Raw genomic sequence first — 18,763 nt, 5'->3', positions numbered from 1 at the left:
GTCAGCATTATATTAAGCCACTACGGAATGCGGTGCTCATAGAAAACAGGTGAAAGTTCTGTAATAACGAAATATGAAAGAAAACGAGAACTCACCATCCGTGCAAAAAGTGTCCTTCCTTTATTGAGGCTTCATATTAAAACAGCAGGACATAGCAGGGAGGACCTGTGGTTCCAAATGACGACGGCGGTTTCGCTGAGTAGAAGCTCAGGAGAGCGAAACGGCCGTCGTCATTTGGTTATTAAAATGGGGGACCCGAAAAAAAAAAATATAACGTAGGCTCATTCCAAAAGCAGGTTTTAGTTGCCTCTTGTGCATGCTGATAAAGTCTGTTCCCCCCCCCCCCTAAAAAAAATCATGATGCAACTTCCTTAAAGCGAACCGGTCAGCAGTTTTGGTTGATAGAAGATACAGCCATTGCCTTAAAGGACTGATATACAGCACTCTATAATGCTGTAGATAAGCACCCAATCCGACCTGAAAGATTAGAAAAATAAGTTTTATTATACTCACCTGAGGGGCGGTCCAGTTTTGGTCTGGAGACTCATCTTCTTGCGATGCTGCCCTCCTGTTGCTTCATCACGGCATTGTGCTCCTGTGCAGGCGCACTTATCTGCCGTATTGACTGCTGCATTGCACTAGGCCTCTCTGACCTTTCCCAGCGCCTGCACACTACAGTACTTTACTGTGCCCTCAATAGGGCAGATAAGTGTGCCTGCGAAGGAGGCATCGCAAGAAGATGGGAGGCGCCAGACCCGGACCTGCGACACCCATCGGACCGGACTGCCCCCTCAGGTGAGTATAATAAACCTTATTTTACCTCATCTTTCAGGTCGGACGTCACCGCTGTGCTCTGCTTTACGGCCGGCCGGCGCTGACACGGTCAGCGCGGGAAGCTGACGCCGGGGGACGTGACAGACATCGGAATGTGAGTATGTACTGTTTTTTTTTTTTATTAACTTTTACAATGGTAACCAGGGTAAATATCGGGTTACTAAGCGCGGCCCTGCGCTTAGTGACCCGATATTTACCCTGGTTACCCGGGGACTTCGGCATCGTTGAAGACAGTTTCAACAATGCCGAAGTCTTTCCCCTGATCGTTGGTCGCTGGAGAGAGCTGTCTGTGTGACAGCTCCCCAGCGACCACACAACGACTTATCAACGATCACGGCCAGGTCGTATCGCTGGTCGTGATCGTTGGTAAGTCGTTTAGTGTAACGGTACCTTAACTGTAATCCTCAGAAAATTTACAAACACACACAGCACTATAAACAATAGATATGATCTATAATCTGGAGCACTGGCTTTTTTTTATGTCTGGGAGTAATAGCATTATAATGGTGGAAAGCGTAATAATAACTAACAAGGGCTGAATGTACAGTTTGCACCAATGTAATTCTCCTTTACAGTTATATTAGCAAGTAGATAAATGAACATAAAAATCAATTGTGCATTAATAAGACTCCTATAAAATGCTGCACTAATTCTGCTGTACATGATATTGGCGCACAAATGAGCCGGTGTTATCAGCATGTTGAAAAATAACTGCAAGGTAAATTTAACCCCTTAGTGACAAAGCCAATTTTTACAATTCTGACCACTGTCCCTTTATGAGGTTATAACTCTGGAACGCTTTAACGGATCCCGCTGATTCTGAGACTTTTTTTTGTGACATATTGTACTTCATGTTAGAGGTAAAATTTCTACAATATCAATTGCGTTAATTTATGGGAAAAAAAAGTAAATATGGTGAAAATTTTTAACATTTTACAATTTTCAATCTATGAATTTTTATGCCCTTAAACCAGAGAGAAATATCACAAAAAATACTTAATAAGTGACATTTCCCATATGTCTACTTTACATCAGCATAATTTTGGAAACAATTTTTTTTCTTAGGATGTTAAAAGTTGACCAGCAATTTCTCATTTTTACAACAGCATTTTTTTTTTAGGGACCACATCACATTTGAAGTCACTTTGACGGGTCTATATGATAGCAAATACCCAAGTGTGACACCATTCAAAAAACTGCACCTGTCAAGGTGCTCAAAACCACATTCAATAAGTTTATTAACCCTTCAGGTATTTCACAGGAATTTTTGGAATGTTTTAAAAAAAAAAACGAACATTTATCTTTTTTCTCAAAAAATTTACTTCAGCTCCAATTTGTTTTATTTTACCAAGGGTAACAGAAAATGGACCCCAAAAGTTGTTGACAATTTGTTCTGAGTATGCTGATACCCCATACAGTATGTGGGGGTAAACCACTGTTTGGGCGCATGGCAGAGCTCAGAAGGGAAGGAGTGCCTTTTGACTTTTCAATGCAAAATTGACTGAAATTGAGATAGGACGCCATGTCGCGTTTGGAGAGCCCCTGATGGGCCTAAACTTTGAAACTCCCCACAAGTGACACCATTTTGGAACGTACACCCCCTAAGGAACTTATCTAGATGTGTGGTGAACACTTTGACCCACCAAGTGCTTCACAGAAATTTATAATGTAGAGCTGTAAAATAAGAAATAATTTTTTCACAAAAATGACCTTTTCGCCCCCAATTTTTTATTTTCCCAAGGGCAACAGGAGAAATTGGACACCAAAATTTCTGTCCAATTTGTCCTGAATTCGCTCGTACCCCATATGTGGGGGTAAACCATCGTTTGGGTGCATGGCAGAGCTCGGAAGGGAAGGAGTGCCGTTTGGAATGCAGACTTAGATGGAATGGTCTGCAGGTGTCACATTGCGCTTGCAGAGCCCCTGATGTACCTAAACAGTAGAAACCCCCCACAAGTGACCCCTTATTGGAAACTTGACCCCCCAAGGAACCTATTTAGATGTGTTGTGAGAACTTTGAACCCCAAAGTGTTTCACTGCAGTTTAGAAAACAGAGCCGTGAAAATAAAAAATCATTTTTTTTCCACAAAAATGATTTTTTAGCCCCCAGTTTTGTATTTTCCCAAAGATAACAGAAGAAATTGGACCCCAAATGTTGTTGTGCAATTTGTCCTGAGTATGCCGATACCCCATATGTGGGGGTAAACCACTGTTTGGGCGCATGGCAGAGCTCGGAAAAGGAGTGCCGTTTGACTTTTCAATGCAAAATTGACTGGAATTGAGATGGGATGCCATGTTGCGTTTGGAGAGCCCCTGATGAGCCTAAACATTGAAACCCCCCACAAGTGACACCATTTTGGAAAGTAGACCACCTAAGGAACTTATTTAGATGTGTGGTGAGCACTTTGATCCACCAAGTGTTTCACTACAGTTTATAACGCAGAGTCATGAAAATAAAAATTATTTTTTTCCCACAAAAATTATTTTTTCGCCCCTAGTTTTGTATTTTCCCCCAGGGTAACAATAGAAATTGGACCCCAAAAGTTGTTCATTTTATGCCGAGTACGCTCATACCCCATATGTTGGGGTAAACCTGTTTTGGCGCACAGGAGAGCTCGGAAGGGAAGGAGCACTGTTTTACTTTTTCAATGCAGAATTCGCTAGAATTGAGATCGGACGCCATGTCGCGTTTGGAGAGCCCCTGATGTGCGTAAACTGTGTAAACCCCCCAATTCTAACTGAAACCCTAACCCAAACACATCCCTAACCCTAATCCCAACCTTAACCACACCCCTAACTCGAACATGCCCCTAACCCTAATCCCAACCACACCCCTAACCCCAACACACCCCTAATCCTAATCCCAACCATAATCCTGACACACCCCTAACCCTAATCCCAACCGTAAATGTAATCCAAACCGCAACCCTAACTTTAGCCCCAACCCTAACTGTAGCCCCCCTGTTGTGAATTCTGTTATCGAACTCCCTCCTGTGGTCATGAATGGTACTTTGGCGAGTTCTGTCCATGGACTCCCTCTGGTGGCTGTGAGTGGAGCTGCTGCTTCCAAGGTTCCTTCCACAGGTGACGTAGGTTATTCTTTGGCTGGCTGCTCTATTTAACTCCACTCAGATCGTTACTCCATGCCAGCTGTCAATGTTCTTGTACAGGTTCAGTTCGCTCTTGGATCTTTCTGGTGACCTGTCTACTCCAGCAGAAGCTAAGTCCCTGATAGTTAATTATTTGTTCATTGTTTCTTTGTCCAGCTGGTTATCATGATTTTTCCTTGCTAGCTGGAAGCTCTGGGATGCAGAGTGGCACCTCCGCACCGTGAGTCGGTGTGGAGGTCTTTTTGCACACTCTGCGTGGTCTTTTTGTAGTTTTTTGTGCTGACCGCAAAGATACCTTTCCTATCCTCAGTCTGTTTAGTAAGTCTGGCCTCCCTTTGCAGAAACCTGTTTCATTTCTATGTTTGTGACTTTCATCTTAACTCACAGTCAATATATGTGGGGGGCTGCCTTTTCCTTTGGGGAATTTCTCTGAGGCAAGGTAGGCTATATTTTCTATCTTTAGGGCTAGTTAGCTCTTACGCTGTGAAGAGGCTTCTAGGTCGTGTTAGGTATGCTCCACGGCTATTTCTAGTTGTGTGATAGGATTAGGGGTTGCGGTCAGCGGAGCTCCCACTTCCCAGAGCTTGTCCTGTGTGAGTTTAACCATCAGGTCGTTCCGGGTGCTCCTAACCACCAGGTCCATAACAGCCCCCACCCTAACCCTAGTGGGAAAATGGAAATAAATACTTTTTTATTTTAATATATTTCCCTGAGAGGGTGATGAAGGAGGTTTTTATTTACTTTTACAGTGGGTTTTTAGCAGATTTTTATGATTGGCAGCTGTCACACACTAAAAGACGCTTTTTATTGCAAAAAATAGTTTTTGCGTCTCCATATTTTGAGAGCTATCATTTTTACATATTTTGGTCCACAGAGTCATGTGAGGTCTTGTTTTTTGCGGGACGAGTTGACGTTTTTATTGGTATCATTGTCGGGCATATGACATTTTTTGATCGCTTTTTATTCCGATTTTTGTGAGGCAGAATGACCAAAAACCAGCTATTCATGAATTTCTTTTGGGGGAGGGTGTTTATACCATTCCACGTTTGATAAAATTGATAAGGCAGTTTTATTCTTCGATTCAGTGCGATTACAGTGATACCTCATTTATATCATTTTTTAATGTTTTGGTGCTTTTATACGATAAAAACTATTTTATGTAAAAAATATTTTTTTTTACTTTGTCCCAGAGTGGGACATCATGTTATAGTGCGAGATCGCTGATCTGACACTTTGCAATGCACTGTGTCAGATCAGTGATCTGACAGGCAGTGCTCCAGGCTTGCCGAAGCCTGCTCTGAGCAGGCGCTTGCAAGCCACCTCCCTGCAGGACCCGCAAGGAGCCCCACGGCCTCTTTGGATCCAAGGCCTGCAGGGAGGAGGATGTAGGAGACCCTCTGAACAATGCGATCACATCGCATTGTTCCGAGGCTCTCAGGGAAGCACGCAGGGAGCCCCCTCCCTGCGCGATGCTTCCCTATGCCGCCGGAACGCTGCAATCATGTTTGATCAGTGTTTTAGGGGGTAATGTGCCGGGAGCGGTCTGTGACCGCTCCTGGCACATAGTGCCAGATGTCAGCTGTAATAACCAGCTGACACCCGGCGGCGATCGGCCGCACTCCCGCCGTGAGTGCGGCCGATCGCCTATGACGTACTATTTCGTCCATGGGAAGTAGGGCCCGGGTCACATGGATGGAATAGTACGTCTAATGGCAGAAAGGGGTTAATACATCAGCCCTGGGATGTTTTCATAAATGCTGCATTATAAAATGCCCACATCATTTATTCTGTTCAACTGAAGAGCAATAAATGAGCTGCGACTAATTTACTACGGCACAAACTCTATGGTAATATACATACAGTGTACACTTTACAGTTCTGAGCACAGGCAGCACTCCTCCCATGGCACGCTCGCCTGCGGCACTCCTCCCATGGCACGCTCGCCTGCGGCACTCCTCCCATGGCACGCTCGCCTGCGGCACTCCTCCCATGGCACGCTCACCTGCGGCACTCCTCCCATGGCACGCTCGCCTGCGGCAATCCTCCCATGGATTTGCACGTGTGACTTGCAGGACAGCCATGGGTAAGAGCATTTATCATATGTGATTCTTATGGTGCTGTAGTCAGCACTAACATGTTTATAGATTATGATGATATATTGGATATTTTACTTTTGGCACTTATGCTGACTTGGCTACATGTCTGACTGATTACCTTCCGGGATAAGACTTGAAGCACTGTCACTTTAGTTAAATCCATATGCCTCACTATTAAGATTCTACTGTGCTGTACCTGTGTGCTTGCACGTGATTTTTGCTGCACCCGAGTCCTTGTCTTCTACAGCTCTGTCAATGATATAGTTCTTTTAATGTTGTTTTTTGGTGCCTTCTATACAATTAGTTTAATAAAATTACACTGTGTACCGAATTATTAGGCAAGTTGTATTTTGATCACATGATACTTTTTAGACATGTTGTCCTACTCCAAGCTGTTCAGGCTTGAGCGCCAACTACCAATTAAGTAAATCATCAGGTGATGTGCATCTCTGTAATGAGGAGGGGTGTTGTCTAATGACATCAAAACCCTATATAAGGTGTGCTTAATTATTAGACAACTTCCTTTCCTTTGGCAAAATGGGTCAGAAGAGAGATTTGACGGGCTCTGAAAAGTCCAAAATTGTGAGATGTCTTGCAGAAGGATGTCTAAACAGCAAAAGCACAAAAAGAGGATTCAGAGATCCTCCAAAAATTAGAAAAAACAGCAAAACATGGCAGAGGTTCTTACCTGCCTAGGCCTCCAAACAAATGCACTAACAGGATGCAATGGACCCATGTGGTAAAATAGAAACACAGGTGCAGCATAACCGATGACGCAGCCACTCACCAGCTACCAAACTAATGGAGGGGGTGGCTGCTTGGCACATAGCTGCACATAAAAACTTGTATGTGGCGCTGTTCACACAATGGAGATGCACAGCATCCAGGCAGGCCTAGTAGTGACACCCTTCTATTAGATCAGGCGGTCTGCCCAGCGCTATCCAAATGCACCCCATGTGCACAGACACCACAGTTTACAAGCAGAAAATGGGCCCAACTGCACCCCGAAAAAAAGTGCAAAAAACACATAAAAAAATATTATGTGAGGTATTGGTTTATATTCTGGCCAAAATACGCAAGCTCATAACCCACGTCAAGGGTCCTCACGCTTATGAGTCCTATCTCTAAACAGCAAAAGCACAAAAAGAGGATTCAGAGATCCTCCAAAAATTAGAAAAAACAGCAAAACACGGCAGAGGTTCTTACCTGCCTAGGCCTCCAAACAAATGCACTAACAGGATGCAGTGGACTCATGTGGTAAAATAGAAACACAGGTGCAGCATAACCGATGACGCAGCCACTTGCAGAAGGATGCAGCAGTCTTGAAATTGCCAAACTTTTGAAGCGTGATCACCGAACAATCGAGCATTTCATGGCAAATAGCCAACAGGGTCGCAAGAAGCGTGTTGGGCAAAAAAGGCGCAAAATAACTGCCCATGAATTGAGAAAAATCAAGCGTGAAGCTGCCAAGATGCCATATTTCAGAGATGCAACGTTACTGGAGTAACAAAAAGCACAAGGTGTGCGATACTAAGGGACATGGCCAAGGTAAGGAAGACTAAAAAACGACCACCTTTGAACAAGAAACAAGATAAAACGTCAAGATTGGGCCAAGAAGTATCTTAAGACTGACTTTTCAAAGGTTTTATGGACTGATGAAATGAGAGTGACTCTTGATGGGCCACATGGATGGGCCTGAGGCTGGATCAGTAAAGGGCAGAGAGCTACACTCCGACTCAGACGCCAGCAAGGTGGAGGTGGGGTACTGGTATGGGCTGGTATCATCAAAGAAGAACTTGTGGGACCTTTTTGGGTTGAGGATGGAGTGAAGCTCAACTCCCACACCTACTGGCAGTTTCTGGAAGACAACTTCTTCAAGCAGTGGTACAGGAAGAAGTCGGTATTGTTCAAGAAAAACATGATTTTCATGCAGGACAATGCTCCATCACATGCCTCCAACTACTCCACAGCGTGGCTGGCCAGTAAAGGTTTCAAAGAAGAAAATGTAATGACATGGCCCCCTTGTTCACCTGATCTGAACTCCATAGAGAACCTGTGGTCCAAATATTTTTTCAGCTGGTTATTAAAACTTAGCTTTTATTGCTATACACTAAAACAAATATATTATCAATAATTTCAAAGTGCCGGTGCTCGCAACATAGTGCAAAATAAAACCAAAGAACGAATTTGGTAAACCACACATATGCCTCCTCTCGGGGACAATCAACTAAAGCCCCTTACTGAGTGTAGCAGCTAGTGGAGATTATATATCAAACTCCTTTTATTACTGATCATCATTTCTGTGGGACGTTTTTCCTATTAACACCTTTCCTCTACGCGGAGAAAAATACAAAATATTTTGTCCCACAGTTTCCTTAATAATGTGACCGAGGTCCATCTGATTCTGACCAACAAAAAAGATCATTCAGATGTTGGCATACGCCAAAATACAGCGGATCTCTCCTTTGTCACTCAAATCTGCATATGGTGTTTACACATATAACGCAAGCTCCACAAAAATACCAGAGGGATAGAAAAAAATCTCTCTTGTGTGTTAATCCATAGATGCTCTCAGAATACATATACACCTCCCTCATAGGGTTACATTTATAGGCGTATGTTCGATCAGTGCATCAAATGGATGTATATCAAGTTATTTGTAAATTTACACTCATCTACAGGACCGGATCTCCCAGCGGTGCCTTTTCAGAGTACCAGGGATCTTTATATTTGGTAGGTGCAGCATAGCACTCCGTTCCTTAATCCCTTTGAAGCTGATGTCCCCCAACGCGTTTCATAGTTAAATTCATCAGGGGGGAACCGACATATTTTCAGCATAGATAGGTGAGCGTTGCTAAATCACTCCGGCTCTTACCGGTCTTAAATAGACACTGTATGTGTCGCCATGCCGCATGCTTCCGGGCGCCGGTACATCACTTCCGGTTCTCGGAGTTCGCGCATATAATGAAATAAGCTTACGTCACATAGCGCTCTGCTCATGGGCCCCGAGCGGTGCGTATTAAAGAGGAGCTCACCCTGCTTCCTGTTGCTGATACGCACACGTAAGAGCTTTGACCAGCACATGTCATGTGATGTTACATTGTCACGTGATTAGTGCTGGTAATGTAAACAGATGAGAACGGGCACAGTCTGTCCCGCCTACAAAAAAGAAAGAAAGAAAAAAACATCTAACTAAATGCAATTTGCATGTAAACTTAGATGCTGTCCCTTATAAGGGGAAACTGTACAGATTTTAGCGGTCCCTATTCTTGGTATACCTCCAGGACTACTGGTTACTCAAAAGTAACTCCTTCTAGTTTGGTGTATTCACGCATGTTTTTATTATTAGTACCACACTACTTCAAAGAGAAATAATAAGAAAAAAATATACATAATGAAAAAATGAGAAAATGAAAAAATGAATAAAAAATGGACACCGATACATTATATATTAGAGATAATCAGAGAGGGGGGGATTTACGGATTTAAAGAAGAAAAGTAGACGTATGCCACCTGTGACTAATGATTTGGGTACGGTTGATGTCTTTGTAAACCTAGTTTCTAAGGAGATCATGGAACTTGAGAAAAGGGAGAAAAAACACTTTCATAATCTAACGAAAGCAGAGATGATAAGTCTACGGGAGCTAGAGAGTGACCACGAAAGAATTATAAAACCCTCAGATAAAGGGGGGAACGTTGTGGTGCTGGACGTGATCCAGTATAAACAGATGTGTTATTCCCTTTTAAATATGGACACTGGTTATGAGAAACTTGGTAGTAACCCCACGACTTTGTATCATAGAGAGCTGAAGGATCTGGTAATGGGGGCCTTTGAGAAAAAAGTAATAGACATCAATGAAAGAGATTACCTTATACCCTCTCATCCCGTGGTGGCAACCTTTTACTGCCTCCCTAAGGTCCACAAGGGCATCAACCCTTTGAAAGGGAGACCTATTGTTTCGGGGATTGATAGTCTGACACAAAAATTGGGTCTATATATTGATAGAATTTTGAGACCATTTGTGATATCTCTCAGCTCATACATACGAGACACGACGGACCTTCTCCTAAAGCTTGATCAGATCACGTTGGATGAGGACATGAGACTGTGTTCGATTGATGTTGAAGCTTTATATTCATCAATCCCCCATAACAAGGGTGTCATGGCTGTGGACTACTATTTGAGTACACGGGGACGACAATACTACGAGCACAATAGGTTCGTCATCCAGGCGCTCGAATTCTGTCTAACCCGGAACTACTTCCTTTTTGACGGAAAATACTTCCACCAGCTCAGGGGTACAGCTATGGGGAGCCCTTGTGCTCCCTCGTATGCTAATCTGCTCCTGGGCTGGTGGGAGGAGAATGTGGTTTTCGGGGACACGACGGAGAGCAATATCATCCTCTGGCTAAGATATATAGATGACGTCTTCGTCATCTGGAAAGGGGATGAGAAAAGCTTTCAGACGTTTGTCACGGGTCTTAACAGTAATGACCTGGGTTTACAGTTTACTTTTGAATCAAATGCATGCAGGTTACCCTTTTTGGACGTAGTGATTGAAAAAGGGGAGGATGGTCAGCTTTATACAAGCACATATAGGAAACCCACTGCGTCTAATTCCCTCCTGAGATGGGAGTCGAACCATCCTTTCCCTCTAAGGAGGGGAATCCCAAAGGGACAGTACCTGCGGATCCGGAGGAACTGTTCCAATCCCCTCACATTTAAGAAACAGGCGGACAAACTTATAACACGTTTTCACGAACGAGGGTACCCTGATAATGTCCTGAGAGAAGCATACACCTCAGCGTCAGCAAGAGATAGGAAAGACCTTTTAACCCCAGGTGAGAAACGGGAGGATAGTAACCCCATTAGATTCATCACAAAATATACTAATGGGGCAAAAGATCTAAGAACAATTTTGCAACGCCATTGGTCCATTCTGCAGATGGATATGGACCTAAGAGACATGGTTACAATATCACCACAGATCACCTTTGGAAGGGGACGATCAATTAAGGACAGGGTAGTCCACAGCCATTTTACCCCCCCCTCTTTACAAGCACAAAGTTCTACCTGGATCGGTGGGCAAGTGAGAGGATGCTATAGATGTGGTAACTGCAAATACTGTAACTCTATTAGTCAAGGTAAAGAGTTCGTTAGTAATGTGACAGGAAAGAGTTACGTTATACGCCAGTTCATTAACTGTAAGACTAGAGGAGTGGTATATAAAATGACATGTGTTTGTGGAATGGAATATGTCGGGAAAACCAGTCGAGAACTAAGGAGGAGGGTGGGTGAACACCACAGAGACACCATAAACAAGAGAGACACCCCCATAGCGAACCATATCAATCGTGTACACGACGGTGATCTGAAAGGGATCAGGTTCATGGGGATTGAGAAAGTTGCCCAGTCACAAAGAGGAGGCGACTGGGACAAACGGATCTTACAAAAGGAATGCATGTGGATCTTTTATCTACAGACTCAGAGCCCATTGGGCCTAAATGAACAACTAAACTTCTCTTCTTTCCTGTAAGCGTAGCGGCACAAGAGGGTCTCTAGAGCCTGGGACAGCCGCCGTCGAGTGGGGGCGCCACTGCGCAGGTTTTAGGGTGCCAACCTCCGCGTGAGGCAGGGCTGGTTTAGTCAGGGGATAATAGGGATAGCCGTGAGCAGCCCTTTTCTGTCCTTCCTTTATTTTATCTTTTCTGCTATGGAAAGGTCCGTGGTGTCTCTCTTAGTGGCCCCCATTGCCCAGCGCCACCCCCCCCCCCCCCTCTTTGATTATCTCTAATATATAATGTATCGGTGTCCATTTTTTATTCATTTTTTCATTTTCTCATTTTTTCATTATGTATATTTTTTTCTTATTATTTCTCTTTGAAGTAGTGTGGTACTAATAATAAAAACATGCGTGAATACACCAAACTAGAAGGAGTTACTTTTGAGTAACCAGTAGTCCTGGAGGTATACCAAGAATAGGGACCGCTAAAATCTGTACAGTTTCCCCTTATAAGGGACAGCATCTAAGTTTACATGCAAATTGCATTTAGTTAGATGTTTTTTTCTTTCTTTCTTTTTTGTAGGCGGGACAGACTGTGCCCGTTCTCATCTGTTTACATTACCAGCACTAATCACGTGACAATGTAACATCACATGACATGTGCTGGTCAAAGCTCTTACGTGTGCGTATCAGCAACAGGAAGCAGGGTGAGCTCCTCTTTAATACGCACCGCTCGGGGCCCATGAGCAGAGCGCTATGTGACGTAAGCTTATTTCATTATATGCGCGAACTCCGAGAACCGGAAGTGATGTACCGGCGCCCGGAAGCATGCGGCATGGCGACACATACAGTGTCTATTTAAGACCGGTAAGAGCCGGAGTGATTTAGCAACGCTCACCTATCTATGCTGAAAATATGTCGGTTCCCCCCTGATGAATTTAACTATGAAACGCGTTGGGGGACATCAGCTTCAAAGGGATTAAGGAACGGAGTGCTATGCTGCACCTACCAAATATAAAGATCCCTGGTACTCTGAAAAGGCACCGCTGGGAGATCCGGTCCTGTAGATGAGTGTAAATTTACAAATAACTTGATATACATCCATTTGATGCACTGATCGAACATACGCCTATAAATGTAACCCTATGAGGGAGGTGTATATGTATTCTGAGAGCATCTATGGATTAACACACAAGAGAGATTTTTTTCTATCCCTCTGGTATTTTTGTGGAGCTTGCGTTATATGTGTAAACACCATATGCAGATTTGAGTGACAAAGGAGAGATCCGCTGTATTTTGGCGTATGCCAACATCTGAATGATCTTTTTTGTTGGTCAGAATCAGATGGACCTCGGTCACATTATTAAGGAAACTGTGGGACAAAATATTTTGTATTTTTCTCCGCGTAGAGGAAAGGTGTTAATAGGAAAAACGTCCCACAGAAATGATGATCAGTAATAAAAGGAGTTTGATATATAATCTCCACTAGCTGCTACACTCAGTAAGGGGCTTTAGTTGATTGTCCCCGAGAGGAGGCATATGTGTGGTTTACCAAATTCGTTCTTTGGTTTTATTTTGCACTATGTTGCGAGCACCGGCACTTTGAAATTATTGATAATATATTTGTTTTAGTGTATAGCAATAAAAGCTAAGTTTTAATAACCAGCTGAAAAAATATTTGTTAAGCATACGGGTTATTTTTGAAAATTGTCCTTGCTGATAAAGAACCTGTGGTCCCTCACAAAATGTGAGATCTACAGGGAGGGAAAACAGTCCACCTCTCGGAACAGTGTCTGGGAGGCTGTGGTGGCTGCTGCACGCAATGTTGATCGTAAACAGATCAAGCAACTGACAGAATCTATGGATGGAAGGCTGTTGAGTGTCATCATAAAGAAAGGTGGCTATATTGGTCACTAATTGTTGGGGGTTTTGTTTTTCCATGTCAGAAATGTTTATTTCTAAATTTTGTGCAGTGATATTGGTTTACCTGGTGAAAATAAACAAGTGAGATGGGAATATATTTGGTTTTTATTAAGTTGCCTAATAATAATGCACAGTAATAGTTACCTGCACAAACAGATAACCTCCTAAGATAGCCACATCTAAAAATAACCCACTCCAACTTCCAAAAATATTAAGCTTTGATATTTGAGTCTTTTGGGTTGATTGAGAGCATAGTTGTTGATCAATAATAAAAAATAATCCTCTAAAATACAACTTGCCTAATAATTCTGCACACAGTGTACTTTGCTTTTACTTTCTTTTGGTGGACTATTTTACTCCATTCTTCCATGCATACTGATTGGTGGGAGTAATTTCCATGGCTATTGCCTTTGGTGGTCTGGTCACATAGGCCCTGGGTCACCTATCACAGAATGTGTTCTGTCCTAAAGATTTTCTATTATATCCCATGGCACACTGGACTGCTGCACTCCTCACACGCCGCCGTACGCTTACACTCACCTGCAGCATTCCTCACACATAGCCGCATAGTCGCCTGCAGCACTCCTTAGGCTATGTGCACACGTTGCGGATTTACTGTGGATCCACAGCGTTTTTTCCGTGCAGAAACGCATGTGATTTACAGTACAATGTAAATCAATAGGAAAATAAAAATGCTGTGCTAATGGTGCGGAAAAATCTGCACGGAAAACGCAGCGGATTAAAAAAAGAACCATGTCAATTCTTTGTGCGTTTCTGCACCCATTACATTATAGGAAAACGCAGGGGTAAAACGCATGAAATCTGCACAGAATCCACCCAAAAAATGCACAAAATCCGCATAAAAAACACCCAGATTTTGACCTGTATTTTCTACCAAGATACGCAGAATCCCCACGGAAAATTAAACAGGCAAATCTGCAACATGTGCAAATAGCCTCACAGCGTTGTACACTCACCTGCAGCACTGACCACTGCACACTTATCTGCAGCGCTTCTCACACTCGCCAGCAGCTCTCCTCACACTGTGCAGAGCACTCGCCCGCAGCTCTCCTCACACTGTGCAGAGCACTCGCCCGCAGCTCTCCTCACACTGTGCAGAGCACTCGCCCGCAGCTCTCCTCACACTGTGCAGAGCACTGACCCGCAGCTCTCCTCACACTGTGCAGAGCACTCGCCAGCAGCTCTCCTCACACTGTGCAGAGCACTCGCCCGCAGCTCTCCTCACACTGTGCAGAGCACTGACCCGCAGCTCTCCTCACACTGTGCAGAGCACTCGCCCGCAGCTCTCCTCACACTGTGCAGAGCACTGACCCGCAGCTCTCCTCACACTGTGCAGAGCACTGACCCGCAGCTCTCCTCACACTGTGCAGAGCACTGACCCGCAGCTCTCCTCACACTGTGCAGAGCACTGACCCGCAGCTCTCCCCACACTGTGCAGAGCACTGACCCGCAGCTCTCCTCACACTGTGCAGAGCACTCGCCCGCAGCTCTCCCCACACTGTGCAGAGCACTGACCCGCAGATCTCCTCACACTGTGCAGAGCACTCGCCCGCAGCTCTCCTCACACTGTGCAGAGCACTGACCCGCAGCTCTCCTCACACTGTGCAGAGCACTGACCCGCAGCTCTCCTCACACTGTGCAGGGCACTCGCCCGCAGCTCTCCTCACACTGTGCAGAGCACTCGCCCGCAGCTCTCCCCACACTGTGCAGAGCACTGACCCGCAGCTCTCCTCACACTGTGCAGAGCACTGACCCGCAGCTCTCCTCACACTGTGCAGAGCACTCGCCAGCAGCTCTCCTCACACTGTGCAGAGCACTCGCCCGCAGCTCTCCTCACACTGTGCAGAGCACTCGCCCGCAGCTCTCCTCACACTGTGCAGAGCACTCGCCCGCAGCTCTCCTCACACTGTGCAGAGCACTCGCCCGCAGCTCTCCTCACACTGTGCAGAGCACTCGCCCGCAGCTCTCCTCACACTGTGCAGAGCACTCGCCCGCAGCTCTCCTCACACTGTGCAGAGCACTCGCCCGCAGCTCTCCTCACACTGTGCAGAGCACTCGCCCGCAGCTCTCCTCACACTGTGCAGAGCACTCGCCCGCAGCTCTCCTCACACTGTGCAGAGCACTCGCCCGCAGCTCTCCTCACACTGTGCAGAGCACTCGCCCGCAGCTCTCCTCACACTGTGCAGAGCACTCGCCCGCAGCTCTCCTCACACTGTGCAGAGCACTCGCCCGCAGCTCTCCTCACACTGTGCAGAGCACTCGCCCGCAGCTCTCCTCACACTGTGCAGAGCACTCGCCCGCAGCTCTCCTCACACTGTGCAGAGCACTCGCCCGCAGCTCTCCTCACACTGTGCAGAGCACTCGCCCGCAGCTCTCCTCACACTGTGCAGAGCACTCGCCCGCAGCTCTCCTCACACTGTGCAGAGCACTGACCCGCAGCTCTCCTCACACTGTGCAGAGCACTGACCCGCAGCTCTCCTCACACTGTGCAGAGCACTCGCCCGCAGCTCTCCTCACACTGTGCAGAGCACTCGCCCGCAGCTCTCCTCACACTGTGCAGAGCACTCGCCCGCAGCTCTCCTCACACTGTGCAGAGCACTCGCCCGCAGCTCTCCTCACACTGTGCAGAGCACTCGCCCGCAGCTCTCCTCACTGTGCAGAGCACTCGCCCGCAGCTCTCCTCACTGTGCAGAGCACTCGCCCGCAGCTCTCCTCACTGTGCAGAGCACTCGCCCGCAGCTCTCCTCACTGTGCAGAGCACTCGCCCGCAGCTCTCCTCACTGTGCAGAGCACTCGCCCGCAGCTCTCCTCACACTGTGCAGAGCACTGACCCGCAGCTCTCCTCACACTGTGCAGAGCACTCACCCGCAGCTCTCCTCACACTGTGCAGAGCACTGACCCGCAGCTCTCCTCACACTGTGCAGAGCACTCGCCCGCAGCTCTCCTCACACTGTGCAGAGCACTGACCCGCAGCTCTCCTCACACTGTGCAGAGCACTGACCCGCAGCTCTCCTCACACTGTCCAGAGCACTGACCCGCAGCTCTCCTCACACTGTGCAGTGCACTGACCCGCAGCTCTCCTCACACTGTCCAGAGCACTGACCCGCAGCTCTCCTCACACTGTGCACCGCACTCACCCGCAGCTCTCCTCACACTGTCCAGAGCACTGACCCGCAGCTCTCCTCACACTGTGCAGAGCACTGACCCGCAGCTCTCCTCACACTGTGCAGCACACTCGCCCGCAGCTCTCCTCACACGATGCAAAGCACTCACCTGCAGCTCTCCTCACACGGCGCTGTACGCTCACTTCCTGCGCCGCCCGGTACAGCAGGTATATGGCCGCCCATAGAAGTAACATGAAGGTAAATGCCGCCAGTGTGGTCCTGCCGGCTCCCCTGCGCCTCCGTCCTCCTGTCCCCGCGGCCGGCTCCATGTTTTCACTAGTGGATAACTTCCCTGCGTGCCATGGACTGTGGAGGAGGCCAGTCACGCTAATCTCTATCATGTGAGGCAGGGAGTCCGTCCTCATGCGCCAATTATCCCTCCCCGGGGGAACATGCAGCGTCTGACTGATGCGGGACATGAAGAAATCCCTAAGGGAGACTGAGAACAAAGTGGCGGCCAGATGATGCTCAGTCACGGGGTGAGGAGAAGTATGTGAGCGGGGGCTGGTGTCAGGAGGCCATGTCTGCCGAGCACACTGCTGTACTCTGTGCGGTCCCCTGCCTGCACGGTGCTGATGGAAGTGTTGGGGACAGTGCACACAGGAGCGCCCCCTCAGGTGCTGAGCACAGACCACTGCACTCTGTCTCAGGACCGACTGTAAGGTGCACACGGTCAGTAATCAGCAGCGCTTTGGCTATAGCTCAGGTCAACACTATGTGATTCATTGAACCGTGCGGAACCACCTCACCCAATACATTGTACTGATGACGTTTATCTTGCCGATACTGGGCGTCTCCACTACATAAATTGACATGCTGCGGTCTGGAAAGACGTGCCGCATGTCTGTCTCCGCGGGCATCTGTGCACGCATAGTGCTGTAACATCTGGACGCTGCGAAGCTCCGCAGCGTCCAGCCCGCAGCGTTTACTGACCTTGAGCGCCTACCATGAGACGTGTGTATTATTTACAAGGTGTCATAACTGCATCAAAAACTGTTTCAGGCTATGTTCATACATTGTGTTTCTTCAGTGTTTTCTTATGCAAATTTTCAACTGCGTTTTAGAATAATAACAAAGTGTATGAGTATGTGCCCACGGTCCGTAATCACTGCGGGTTGGACCCTGCGTACTTGTGCAGCAAAAACGCAACGTGTGGACATCGCCTTAGGCTATGTTCACATGTTGCTTTTTTTTTAATGCAAACTTTAAGCTGCATTTGAGCTTACAAAAAGCCGGTTTTGCTGCATTTTTGTGCGTTTTTTATTGCTGTGGTTTTGTCAGAATACATTTGTCTCGTGTACGTGCCAATAAAGTTTAGTGCATAAAAAACAAATCTGATTCAAATTCATCAAATTTTGGCACAAAATCCTGATACCTGCGTTTTCGGCTTAGTTTTTGCACTTACCTATTGCTTTCATTGGGTGAAAAATGCTGCAAAAACGCTGAAAAGTGACGTGCTGCATTCTGCAAAAACAAACTCCAAAGGCCACTATGAGTACGTAGGTGTATGCCGGAATGTAAGGGGCTACAGCTAGCCTCACTATAATAAGAAATGTATAGGCAATCCCTAAGGGAAAGTAGCCCAGGGGTAGTAGCGCTCCCAAACATAAATGGCTACACCAGAAATAACAGTTTGTAGAGGTAAGTAAGGATAAATTACCTGGTGGTATATGTATATACTCATAGTGGCCTTTGTAGTTGGTTATCACCAATATAGGTGACAGTATTCATGTGGGTTTTTGTATTTGCCTATGGCATTTATGTCCCTCTTTTTGTGGATTTACTGCACTTTTCTTGATTTGTAGTTATGTGTTTTATGTATGCTTTTTAATACGATTTAATAAAATTGTCATTTTTATCTGGTACCATAGTGTGGATTTATATATACCTTTGTTCACACCATATGTGAGAGATGTTGTGCTATTGGGTACTATACCTTCCGTTTGGGAGGAATGTATGTCAGATTTTGAGAGCAATCATTGTGAATATATGACTGTGCCTCAAGAGTAGTTTTCAACCACATAAGGGGTACAAGCATACTCCGAAAATTGCACAACAAATTTGGGGTCCATTTTCTCCTGCTATCCTTTTGAAAATAAAATTTTTGTGGG

At 46.0% G+C, this 18,763-nt stretch overlaps 1 protein-coding gene across 5 annotated transcripts in view; it reads right to left on the bottom strand.

Moving 5' to 3' along the window:
* SLC24A5 (solute carrier family 24 member 5) overlaps positions 1 to 17,198 on the bottom strand; it is a 164,227-nt gene extending 147,029 nt beyond the window's left edge. For 2 of the 5 annotated variants that reach the window (XM_069766019.1, XM_069766021.1), the window contains exon 1: positions 16,762 to 17,081. In XM_069766019.1, the coding sequence (XP_069622120.1) occupies positions 16,762 to 17,071 (310 nt within the window). In that variant the 5' untranslated portion in view covers positions 17,072 to 17,081. Of the gene's footprint in view, positions 1 to 16,761 lie in introns of all 5 variants that reach the window. The other 3 variants (XM_069766017.1, XM_069766020.1, XM_069766018.1) reach the window with 3 other exon arrangements.
* Positions 17,199 to 18,763: the final 1,565 nt, after the last annotated feature.

The sequence above is a fragment of the Ranitomeya imitator genome, chromosome 4 (assembly GCF_032444005.1).
Source record: "Ranitomeya imitator isolate aRanImi1 chromosome 4, aRanImi1.pri, whole genome shotgun sequence".
NCBI lineage: Eukaryota > Metazoa > Chordata > Amphibia > Anura > Dendrobatidae > Ranitomeya > Ranitomeya imitator.
This window is presented reverse-complemented; position numbering and strand designations above follow the sequence as displayed.